Genomic DNA, 12,396 nt, shown 5'->3' with positions numbered 1-12,396 from the left:
AACTACATGCTAAGGATGGGAGAGTAGAATGAAGTCTTATGTCCTTGAAGAACCAATACTTATGATGGGATGCTTGTGACCAGAATTATCAGGTGAGGCAAAATAAACCACTCTTTAAGATCTTGTAAATCAGGTTGTTACTTGTAGCGGGGTACATTGCATTGCATTGCATTCTTGAGTTGGGGAAGGGGGCTTTGTGCAGATGACTGAGGCAGTTGCATAAAGGACAGCGCTTACCCACAAAGGACAGTTCCCTGCTCACAGCATTCTTGGGTCCATTCTGCCTTTGGGGCTTCACCACTAATTACAACCTTGTTCTCAACCTTTGTGGTTTTTGTCTTCTTCCCTCAAATATTGGCCAGTCACTGTAAGGTGGCTCCAGATACCACATCTAGCTGTCTTGCCTTCCAGCCAGCAGCCTGGTGTCCAGATGCTGAGTTAGAACCACCTTGAAACCCTTCAGGATGACAATCTGAGCTGAAGAGAAAGCCCCATCGGGCAGAAACTTAGATCCACGACTCCTCCTGGGCAACATGGAGGAATGGGCTTTGGGCCAACCTTCTCGCATGGCCCAATGAGCACCTCCAGCCTCATACCTCCTCCGGGAAATGTTTACTCCAGCTTTGACCTCCACGCCCCCCTCACCTAGGCTTCACCTCCCCAACCTGCAAAGACACAAGCAGGCCAAAGAATGCCACTCAAGAGGCTTTCTCCATTTTATTTCTTTGGGAAAAGAAAACGAAGTCTTTCCATCACATATGGTAGAGATATATATTTATATATATTTATATATAATTTCTTTTGTGTTTGGAAGTCCCAAAGCTGAGTCTGTTCATATTTTTTTTCTATTTTTTTTTTTTTTTTCCTACTAATGCCTTCTCTTCCCCCTGCCCCTCTGGCCCAGGCCCAGGTTCTGGGGCAGGTACAGTGAGGGATGAGTGGAATGGGCAGTGATTGCCAGATGGCCCCCCCACCCAGCTCAGAGATCTGGTGAGGGTCACCTGGAAGGGGCTGTGCAGAGGGATAGAGGCCACACAGAGGGGCACTCTTGTTTTTGTGGGGGAAGCACAGCTCATTAAACAGTCACCAGTCATGGGAGGAGGCTGGTCAGGGGTTGGGGAACTTGCTCACAGTAGTTGCCAGCTCTCTCCACCCTGCCCTCCAAACCCAGTCTTAGGGGTGGGAGGAAGAGAGTGAAAAGAGAGAAATACAAGGGCTGAGGGCCAAGCCTCCTCTAATTTTTATTGCTGGTGAATTAGAAATTTGCCTTTCCCTTCCTATCTTAGGGAGATAGACTCAGGATGCTGAGAGGAGGAGGGACATGACAGTGCTGTCCCAACCCCCACTGATGGCCATGCCAGGCCTACCTTGGGCAAACACTGGGCTACCTTGAGGTCCTGGGAACTCAGGGGCCAGTGTTCCTCTCAGGTAGCCTTGTCCTTCAAGGGCAATCACAACCATCCTCCCTCACCCCCCCAAACAAAGGCCTCTGGCTCAGGCTTGGGCCCATTGGAGCTTGGAAGTGGGTAGTGCACCAAAGATCAAGCAGAATTTTCTACTGGAAGAAAAGATGAGGTTTAGGGGAAGAGGTGGCCTAAGACAATGATGTTCTTAGCGTGAAAGCAGAGGGAGGCTGGGGGGATCAAGTGGGAGAAGACACAGGGAGACATCACAGACACTCATATGACCTCAGAAACCGGGTGAGGGGAGTGCCTGAGAGGCAGGTAGCACTTAATAGCTGTAGTTAGAGCCGGACAGTGGCCCTGGGTGTGGGGTGAGCCAAGCAGATGGGGCTATCACCCGGTGGGGTCCTGGCCAGAAGGGTGGGGTAGAGTTAAGAAGCCTCCAGGTGACCCTTCCCAAGAACAGGAGAGCAGATCTTCCCTGGGCACTGAGTCTCCACCCCCAGCCTTCCCTCCAGCCGGCCCCTGATACCTACATAAGGACATATACTCAGGACCAGGCCAAGCTGCGAGGCCTGAGCCCAAGAGACCTTGGGGGGGGGGGGGGCTGGGCAGGTAGCCCTCTCAACCACATACAGGCTATCTGCTCCCACTCGTCCTGTCAGTCTGCCCAGGGAGGGATAATAGGACAGGAAGGAGAGAGGCCAGGAGCCCATGGTCTGTCAGCTTTGGCAGACCCCCTCAGGCTACATGACCTCTGAGGTGACCACACAGAGCATCACCGGACACCGGGGTGGCCAACGGTAGCCACCCAGACCTACCCAGGGGCTGGGGCACCTCATGGCGCTACAGGCCTGCCGCCTCCCATCTCCAGCAAAGCAGCGCCAAGACGGGGAGCACGGGGTTCCCCCGCTGCCTGGGCCCCTCAATTCCCACACACTCTGCCTCCCTCCCTTCCCTCCTTGGGACGAGGGTCCAAAGGGGCTGCCCAGAGGGCCCGTGGTAGAGCCCCAAGGGCACCCCGTGGCGGAAGGGGAGGGACCTAGTCACAGCTGCTTTGAGAACCTCTTTGGTCTGGGGACATGGGAGACATGGGGAAGAGACATGGCAGGGAGGGGACACTGGGAACTCTGGTCTTTGACAGGGCACTTGTCCAAAGGCCACATGCCCAGGTAGGGGATCAGATTTCCGTGGACTCAATGCGCTCGAGGCGGGAGGGTGTCCAGGCTTTCTTCTCCTCGCCGTGTTGTGGGGTGGGTGTGCTGGCCCCCCCAGCTGACCCGCGCTCCCGCAACCGCCGCTCCAGCTGCTGGTTGCGCTGGTACATCTCCACGTAACTCAGCTGCAGTTGCTTCTGGTACTCGATGACCTTCTCCTTCTCCTCCAGCCACACGCGGCGCTCCTCCGCGAAGCTGGCGCCCTGGCGCTCCCGGGCTCGCCGCTCTGCCGCCAGCTCGGCCTGCAGCCGCCCCACCTCCCGCCGCAGGGCCCGCGTCCCGCTCTCCCCGCCAGCATCCACCTCCCCGTCCAAGGAAACTAACGAGGCGGCGGCGGCCACCCCAGCCTGCCGGCGCATCTTGGCCTCGTCGCTCTCGCACGTGGCCAGGGCATCCTGGGGCTCGGCAGGGTCCACCGGGGTCAGGGCGGGCTTGAGGCACGCCGCGGGCAGCTCCGCCTCACTCAGCTCCAGGCTGGCCTGCTTGCTGCCGAAGGAGTCCCTCAGGCTGAGCAGCTGCTCCTCCTTCTCTCGCAGTGAGGCCCGGCCCTCCCGCAGTTGCGAGCGCAGCCCCACGATCTCACTCAGCTTCTGGGACACGTCCGCCTGCGAGTCCTTCAGCTGCTGCTTCAGGAGGGAGATCTCCCCTGCCTTCTGGCACACCTGGGCAGGGGCAGGGACGAAGAGGACCAGGGTCAAGGCGGAGCCCCGTGGGCGGGCACCCCAGCCCCCGCATCCAGCCCCAGGCCCCAGCATCCCCAGACACCAGGTTAACTCGTGGGACACACAGGAACGACCCAGCGGGCCCTCCTTGGACTCAGAACACATGTGGGTAATCTCACACAGACCCCCGGGCCACTCTGGTCCTCACAGACCCTCCTCATCTGTTCTGTCCCCCTCCCCTTCATTCCCCTTGTGCCAGTGGGCCACAGCTCTGGGTTTCTCCAGAGTGACAGAGGGAGGGAGACTCAGAGAGAGAAAGCCCAAGCCCCCTGCCCGCACCTCCCACTTAGTTTCCTCCATCCGGGGCAGGAAGTCAGCCTGCTCCTTCTGGCAGGCGGCCACCTTGTCCTCAAGCTCTTCCCGCTGCCGCATCAGCCGGGCTGCCTCCTCCTGCAGCTGCTTCTTGTCCTGCTGCAGCCGCAGCACCTGCAGCTGGAGGCCCTGCTGGGCGCGCTGGGCGCGGCGGGCCACCTGCTGCAGCTTCCCGCTGCAACCCTGCCGCAGCTCGGCCAGCTCGCGCTCCCATGCCTTCTGCCGCTCCTCCAGCACCTGGGCCACCGCCGCCTCGCTCTGCTCCAGGCTCCGCCGAAGGGCTGCCACCTCCTGTTCCTTCTCCCACAGCCGCTCCTCAAGCTCCTGGATCAGAGCACTGGGCGAGGGTGGTGAGCAGGCCGCGAATGGCAGGCCTCCACCTCCGCCCTCCCCCGAGCCCAGGTGGCCTGGCCGCCCCATGGAGGAGGATGAGCCACTCTTGCTGGAGGCCCGCCCACTGTCAGAGGTTCCTAGGTCCTGGTAGCCCGAGCCACCCCCGCCGCTGCCGCTGCTGCCGCTGCCGTAGGTGGCAGTGCCAATGCGGTTGATGTGGCTGGTGGAGGCACTGAGGGGCGCCAGGTGCTGGCTGTAGCTGGAGCTGTAGGTGGGCAGGCTTGTGAGTGAGTTCCGGCCGGAGTCGGAGAGGCCGCCCCCACCCCCGCCCGCTGGTGTCATGGTCCGAGACTTGTCCAGTCCACCCTTGAGACCACCAGGACCCTGTCGTCCCTCGGGAGTACCATTAGTCTGCGGGGGGCACAAGTTCTGCATGGAGTGGAAGTTCTTGGGTACAACGGGCTTGAAGGCCGAAGGCCTAACTAGCGGCTCTGAGCACTGAGTGAAAAGCAAGCAAGGGGGAGCGGATATCAGAATGTGGCCTTAACCTTGGCCCCGCCTCTTCCCTCTGGCTGAGAGACGTTCAGCCTCACCCCCAATTAATCTCCATCCTGGAAGTCCCTCCCAGCTGGGTCTCCACCTCATGGCCAAGTCTCTACCCTGGAACCACCAGCGAGACTTGGCCCCCAAAACCCCACCCCATGGCTCCCCAGCCCAACCTCCAGGGCCCACACTTTACCCTCCTCTCTGGACTTCCCCCCACCCCACAGAGAAAGGCCCTAGGGACTGACCTGGTCTAGTTTGCCAGAGGTGGCCAAGAGCTTAGGTGGATGGCTGGGCTCATGATACTGTGGTGGGGCCTTGTCGCTGCTGCCGCTGCTGCTACTGCCACCGCTGCTGCCCACCACGTTGCCGCAGACATCAGTGTGGTCGCTGCCCCGCAGCTCGCCATTGAGGTAGAGGGAGTTGGCGAGAGCCTTGTCTTCTGAGGGGTAACGGCCTGGCCTCTCCCTGCCGGCCCCGCCACCGCTGCTGCGGGGGCCGGGGAAGCTGCCCTGGCTGCCCCCACCCCCTGTGCGGGTGCCCACGCTCTTCATGGCAAACTCCTGGGCGTGGGCCACCCCACTGCCCACACTGCCCATGGCCAGCCGAGGGTCTGGGGGTCCGAGCTCAGAGGGCCGAGGGGCAAAGGCCAGGAGAGGATCCCGCCCTGGGTCAGCGCGCACAGGCAGTGTCTCCAGCTTCGCCATGACTAAGTCAGGGGGGCACTGTGGGCACAGGGGGGAAGGAAAAGATAGGTCAGCCCCACCCCCACCACCCCAGCCGAGTCAGCCCAAGCAGCACTTGCACCCAGCCCTTCAGTGTCCCTTCCTTATAATGGACACAAGAGTTCCCAGACACCCAGGATGGACGAACGGGGCTGGGGTAAGAGTGACAGCCTGGTAATGGGGTGCCTGTTGCCCACCTGATCGTGCCCAAGTCCAAGGCACCATGCACATACCATCCCAGCTTTGCTCAGCTCAGCATTCCACCCCTCAGCTTCTGCCTCACCCCACCTCCTCCATGAGCCCCAACTCTTCACTGCAACCCCCAAAACTTAGGCAGTCTTTACCCTGGGTTTGAATCCCTATAACCCAACCTTAATGGAGCCTGGAGAGACAGGGTTGGAAGGGTACAACCATACTTGAATTCAATAGGGAACCTCAGGAATTAAGGGAAGGCAAGAACCCACCCCTAACCAAATCTTCTGAGTAGGGGTCCTTCCCAGCCCCCTAACCTAGGGTGTTGCAGTCAAGGGCAGAAGTGGAGGCTCACTACCAGCGCAGGCTCCTCTCCTTGCCTTTCCAAGGGGGTGGGGGGCCGACGGGTCCTCAAGCCTGGGACCCTCCGAGGCCCCGTCTGCAGGGGCCATGTGCCTCACTCTCGCAGTCGGGGCTTGGCCCGAACCGGCTGGGCGACTTTGGACGGGCCGACTGAGCCATCCCGGACTGCAGTTTTCTCCTCTGCGAAATGGGAGGAATGAAGGACCTACCTCATGCAGCTGCCGAGCGCCAGGCGCCCCGAGGCGACGGGCGCGAGAGGGATGGGAGTCTTGTCGGGGGAGGGGGGTGGGTGCCGCCGCGCGCCCCTGGGTCGCATGTGGGCTCCACCTCGGGCACGCCCCGCCCCCCACGGACGGCTGGGGACCGTGGCTGTAGCGTGTAGCGAGGGGACCTTCCGGAGGTCTTCCCAACTCTGCCGCACAAGGGGCCCCTTCCCCACGGTCAGTACCTCTGCAGAAGCCCGGGGGTTGGCTGAGGCTGGGGCAGAGGACGCGGTGTCACCAGCTGCGGCCGCTGGCAGTGCCTCCCTCTCGGTGCCCGTTTCCCACAGGTGGGCGGGGCGAGGGGCGGGGCTTCCGCCCCCAGCTGCGCCCGCAGGGGATTCCGCGCCTCCCATCCGCTCTAGGAATTCACTGCCGCCGGGAAGACTTCCTGGATTACCCCCTTCCCTTTGGACCTTGAACCGTGAAGTCCTCTGAGCCCGTCCAAGAGCGCGCTTCCCCCATCCCCCAGGGCCAGCCCACAAGAGCAGGGGGAGCAGCGCAGGCATGCAGACAGAGCCTCGGGTTACCTGTGCTCATAGAGGCCCCACTTCCTGGTTCCTTTGTCTCAAATCCACACCGGGGAACACCTGTCCTAGAGATCTGCATAATCTGGCGGGGCCAAGGCACCAGGCAGTTCCAGTCGTGGAGGCAGGCCCTCGAACCAAATCCCCATTTCCCCCAAGGAGCCCTCCTTCTCTACCAAGGTGAAGGGGTCTGAGCGGCACTCCATGGCCCTCCAGTGCCCCTCAGACTGTCTTCTACCCAGGTGCCCGTTCTGGTGCTGCGTCCTTCCTATTAGGCCCCAGACCCGGGGAACCTGACAAAACTCTTGTCCTTCAGGAGTCTTTTGGCCACCACACCTGGAATTACAGCCCTAAGTGGTTGGAAATTTCACTACCAAGCCAGGCCCCACTGCCTTTGTAAAATTCCATTCTCTCAGCATCTGTCCCCCCAGGGCTGGAGAACAGCACTCTACCACCTTCCTCCCATGAGCCAGTCTATCCCCACATACACGGCTGAATCTAGGGTGAGGCAAGAGAGGAACCTAGTGCAGAATTTCAGCACAGTGTCACCAAGTGCAAGACCCTGAGAGTGAGTGCCTCTCAGGCCCCCCTCTAGACCCTGCTCTGCCTCTGCTCCTCACACACTCCAGCCCAGTTACCCCTCAATCCCCAAATCCCCTTCCCACCCTTAAGCATGACCCCTTTCTCAGCATCCTTGGGTGCAATGTAGGGAGGAACTGAGGACTGGGAGGATGAAGTCTGAGGGGCCTGAGGCTTGAAACGAGTGCCAAGGCCTGGGTGGGGTCTGGGAGGAAGAACTGACAAAACTTCACAGAGATGGGGTTCAGGGGTGGGGGCAAGGGAGGAATCCAAGCTGAGGCACCAGGGTGGGTGTAACACCCTTAACAAAACAGGGGGAGATGCTTGGGGGAAACAGGTACTTTGGGAGAGACCAGACAGAGATCTCTCTCACAGTGGGTGGAAAGAGACTGCAGTGATCAACATTCGAGGGTGATATGGGGGGCCCACATGGAGGGAAGGTGGCAGGGACCCAGAAGCCTGGGAGGCAGCATGGATGCAAGGAGGCCAGAAGAAGGCAGGCCCTGGAGAACAAACCGGGGGGCTTCCAGAATGTCGGAGCAGCTTCCAGTGTGAGAAAGGGGCCAGGTAAAGTCAGGATTGGAGAGTGTATCCTGGATCTGGCAGGTGGAAAGCTCACTGTAAGAGAATGGCTTCAGAAAAGGGTTGAATGGCCAAGGCAGGCTACAAGGGTGGTTGGGTCTGGAGGGAAAGATGGAAGAGTTCCCTAGTGAAGGAGGAGGCCAGAGAAGGGAGCAACTTAAGGTCTTTGGGATCCAAAGGCACTTTTTCTAATTTTAAATTAAGCATTCTAGAAACCTGAGTATGTTGCTATGCCGAAGGAGGTGCCAACAGTGAGATGAGCTAGGCAAGAGTGTTCCACCAGATGCCTGGATGTGGGCAAGAGCAAACCTCAGAAGTGATCATGTTGATCACAAGAGTGACAGGGGACAGTGTTTGGGAGGGTGCTTTCTGAGATGTAGGGTACAGTACAAACATGTGGTACTACCTTCTCTGATCCACAAAAGGAGGATCTGACCACAGGTTGAAGCTAGTCATAGGCTACTCTGTGCCACTATTGCCCTAGGATGTGTGTGGTCCCCAGACAAGCTCAATGCCCAGAGTCCTAGATGGAAATGAGGTGTTCCCAGGAATGTCTCCTGGGACCAGCTCCTGCTCTACCTGGGGAGTCCTTGACTGTCAACCCACAGCAGCTCTCCCTGGAGCCTCATTCCCCAAAGAGTGTCTTGCCATAATTCTAACCTGTCATGATCAATCCTGTGCAAGCATTCCCTGCCCCTTGTTTCTTCGAGTCTGGGCCACTGCAGCTTCTTTTCTCAAAACCCCACCAGGGAGCTGGCAGGACAAAGAGGAGCATTTGTTCCCTGATAGGCAGAAACTGAGCCGGGGGGGGGGGGGGGGGGGTGTTGAGCTTCATATATGGGTTGGGCGTCCTGAACTGGCCTGGGGGCTGAGCATGGTCCACATAGGCAGCCTCAAGGCATCAGCCCAACAACCTGAGATGACAGCCTGTTGCCCAGCTCTGCCACTGTCTGCACCATCAGCCTTCAGTGCCTGGGACATTATGCAGAGTACTGATGGTCATGAAGCGGTCAAATGAATTGTACCCCGGGCTCTACATGGGCAGGTCCCTCCAACCCAGTGACCACTCAACCCCTCCTTCCCTGTGTCCGTCCCAAAGCTAAGAACACTCCACCCTTCTCTTGTGGTCTCAGAGGCCCCTATACCAGCCCATTTGCCCCCTAAAGCTTTTAGTAGCGCTACTCCAGCACCCTTACTGGAGGGTCCTCCCTGGCCTTTCCCCCCCTGCACTTCTTCCCACACACAGCTGCCAGGGGACTCTGTCTAAAGGGCAACGCTGATCTTGTCCCTGCTTTGTCCAGATTCTTTCATGAGCAGCACCAAGAACAGTCGACACGGAGTTCTGGAAGCATCAGCTCAAGTGCAAACCCCAGCTGAACTGATTAGGGATGAATGCATGCAGGTTACTTCACCTCGGGTTCTCACACCTACCTTACAGGGATTTTAAGAAGTAAATGTATTGTGGGTAAGAGGCCTGGCATTCCTCTCAGTCCCCAGAACAAGAGCAGAGCTCTCAGCGGGCCTCCAAGGCATCTCCCGCTGCCCATCCTGTTTCCCCTGACCTGAGCTCCTCTCCGCTCAACAGAAAATCCCTTCCCAGCTCTCTATGCCCACCTTGCATCCTTCAAGGACCAATCCAAATGCAGCCTCCCAGGAGAGCAACCCCGATGCCCCTGGGGAGCAGCGGCCTGGGAGCACTTGGCTCAGGCTACTCCAGGGAGATTTCACTCTGAGGCTTCCCCAGGGGCTGGCCTGGGGGTGCCCTGGGGGCACAGATGGCAGCGTCCTGGGGGGTCTCTGGGCCCAGACCTTGAGGAGATGCAGAGAATGCTGTGGGAATGCTCTTTATGAGCAATGCAAAGAGGCAATAAATCTGGACAGGAAAATCAGGAAGGGCTTCCGGGAAGAAGGGCTGAGGGAGAAACGGGACTGAGGGCACTATAGGGCTTTTGGGGTGCAGAGGTCTTCAGAACTTCTTGTTTGGGATGTGTGAGAGGAGATCCACCTTCTCTTGGTGTCAACGGGGGAAGGGAGCCATCTCCTAGATCCTGGCTCTGGTGAAGCTGGTGTTTAAGGACTGAGGGGGCTGACAGCGCCCCCCCTACCCCAGCACACACACGCGCGCACACACGAGCTTTCGCGCAGGGGAGTGGGGGTGTTCGCCATTCACCAGCAGTCCACGGCCCGCAGCGCCAATAGATAGAGACCCTGTCCACAAGCTATCCTGAGGAGGTGCCCAAGGGTCTCTGTGGTGCAGGAAATACCTCTCGCATCTTCCCTAGCTCCCTACCAGCGCGTGTGGCCCCGGGGGGCGGGGCGCAGAGGGAAGAGGTGACATAATCCGGGCCGCACCCCCTCCGGCCGCCACCTCCCCCCAGGCCTGGTGAAGCATCCATGACATCATCGGCCTTATCTCCACTCCCCTCCCCCGCCCCGGGACCCCAGCAGCGGGACGCACCCCCTCCCCAGCTCCAGGTCCGGCAGGACGAGCATCGCAGTGCAGCGGGCACGGCGACACGTCGGAGCCGGGAGGGGTGCCGCGGTGGGCGGGCCTCACTTACTCGCTGCCTCAGGGTCCAGCACGGAGTCCTCGGAGCGGGCACCACCGGCCCGGCTCGCTGGCGCAGCCCGAAGCCCGCCCGGCGGGGCGCGCGGCGCGGGCCCGGCTAGGCTCCGCGCCCCTCCCGCTCCCCGCCCGGGCCCCGCCCACCCGTGGCTGCGGCAAACGCGGGCCCGCCCTCCGGCCACGCCCCCCAGGGCCGCCAATCCCCAGGCTGGGGCGGGGCGCAGCGCCTTAACCCTTTTGCAGCTGCGTCGGGGTTCGCGCGTGGGACCCCTCTATCTCACCCTCTCCAGGGCTGCGTAAGTCAGTCCGAGGCCCTCTGCTCGCTGCCAGTTACCCACCCCAAAACCCCTTGGGTTCAGCCCCCAGGCTCTGATCTCTAACAAATCCAGTGGGACTGCGCCCTCCACCACTTCTTTGGCAATTGGGAGGAGACTCTCCGGTTTGGGGAAGGGGCTCTCGATGTGGACCCTGAGCCCCATTCCTCTCCTGCTCTGCTCTTCCGGACGCGGCCTCCCAGCGGACGCCGTGAGACTGCAAGTCTGCAAGGTGGGGGCGGGGCGAGCCCTCCAGAGGGGATCCGACGCAGCGAAGGGAAGACCCGCTTGGGTGGGGAGACCGCAGGCGGGCGTGTAAGGGGCTTCGAAGGGCCGTGACTCTGTCCGGCAGCAAACGGAGCCTGTTTGAAACTTGCTGCTGCGGAGGCTCACTGTCCGTGGGGTAGAAGAAGGGCAGCGAGGAAAAAGATATACATTACAATCCAGCAAGGTGTGAGTGCTTTCACCCAGTGCCCCACACCTGGCATGAGACCTGGCCCCGACCCCCACGTTGCATCCGGAGGCCAGTAGGGGTGAGATGAGGACTTCGTCCCTACCCGGAGTATCAGTTTCGCACGCGTCGGCTTCGTTCTGTACCAGGAGCGATCTTTCAGTCCCGGCTGGCCCGGAGGGCTGCCGGGAGGAAGCCGGCTGGGACTGGAGGTCTTAGCTTCGAATTCGACGAATATGGCGGGGAAGCAAACCAAGCGTAGGGTTCGGCATTAGTGAAAGCCTGGAGGCACAAACGGTCTGTCCTAGAAACTGCAGTGCCTCCACTCTAGCTGGGATTTAACCCATAGTATAATCGTTGTTATTTGGTCATTGCTGATTTGTTTGGTTATCAGTCATCCCATTTTATAGTACATATTTCTTGCTATTACCTGTTTTCTGGATTTTTCCATATTTGCTTTTGTTTTCTATAGTAGTCTGCAAGATAGAAAGCCTGTGTTTAATTCTCCTGGTGGTTGCCTTTGAGTTTGTCAAGTAAAAATACAGTTTTTTCACAAATCATTAAAGTCAATGACAAATCATTCCTTTTTATATTCCTTTTTATGTAATGACAAATTTAATGTGCTTTTCCATCTCGAGGCCTGCTGCCCTCATACCTACTTATATCTGTCCGTTTAATCCAGGATGATGGACCCAGTTTTGTTTACACTTTTTTTTCAAGCCACAAAATCCCATTTTTCAATCAAATGTCTTTGGCTTTTGCCAACTCTTTAATTGGTATCAATGTCACTGCCAGTTTTTTATGCTCTAATTTTTCTGTTCCTCAGTCAGACCCATCTCTCATTTTATTGGTGATTTCAGGGAAGACTCCTGAATGTATTTTTCCTATGCCTTTTCTCTAGGTAAAATGCCTTTCTACTGTCTTTACACACTAATATACCTTACGGCTTGACTGTTTATAGAATTCTTGCATCTCCAAGACTCTCTTGTCCTTATCCAATTGTCTTTTGGGTCTTAAAATGGTAGCAAGTACACCCGAAACTAACATAATGCTAATATGTCAGTTTTATCTCCAAACAAGGTAGCAAAGCTGGTCTGTTAAGTGAGCAATTTGCCCAGTGCTTCTTAGGATTTTTCTTTATCCTTAAAAGTTAAATATTTAGGGGCGCCTGGGTGGCTCAGTGGGTTAAAGCCTCTGCCTTCAGCTCAGGTCATGATCCCAGAGTCCCGGGATCGAGCCCCGCATCGGTCTCTCTGCTCTGCTGGGAGCCTGCTTCCTCCTCTCTCTCTTTCTGCCTGCTTCTCTGC

General features: G+C 58.5%; 1 protein-coding gene across 7 annotated transcripts; it reads right to left on the bottom strand.

The window, feature by feature from the left end:
• Window positions 1-694: 694 nt before the first annotated feature.
• Window positions 695-10,445, bottom strand: LZTS3 (leucine zipper tumor suppressor family member 3). 7 transcript variants are annotated; one of them, XM_045980982.1, is made up of 6 exons: window positions 10,320-10,429; window positions 6,259-6,486; window positions 5,828-5,990; window positions 4,779-5,255; window positions 3,622-4,485; window positions 695-3,282 (listed from the first exon to the last, which is right to left on the bottom strand). In XM_045980982.1, the coding sequence occupies exons 3-6, from the start codon at window positions 5,897-5,899 to the stop codon at window positions 2,584-2,586; spliced, it is 2,112 nt and encodes a 703-aa protein (XP_045836938.1). In that variant the 5' UTR covers window positions 5,900-5,990; window positions 6,259-6,486; window positions 10,320-10,429; the 3' UTR covers window positions 695-2,583. The 7 variants fall into 7 exon arrangements, with proteins under 7 accessions (XP_045836938.1, XP_045836937.1, XP_045836943.1 ...); XM_045980981.1 differs by lacking the exon at window positions 6,259-6,486 and having other exon boundaries at window positions 10,320-10,445; XM_045980987.1 differs by lacking the exons at window positions 5,828-5,990; window positions 6,259-6,486 and having other exon boundaries at window positions 10,320-10,430.
• Window positions 10,446-12,396: the final 1,951 nt, after the last annotated feature.

This window comes from Meles meles, chromosome 16 (genome assembly GCF_922984935.1).
Source record: "Meles meles chromosome 16, mMelMel3.1 paternal haplotype, whole genome shotgun sequence".
NCBI classification, from domain to species: Eukaryota; Metazoa; Chordata; class Mammalia; order Carnivora; family Mustelidae; genus Meles; species Meles meles.
The sequence above is the reverse complement of the archived record's forward strand: the minus strand, read 5'-3'. Positions and strand labels throughout refer to the sequence as shown.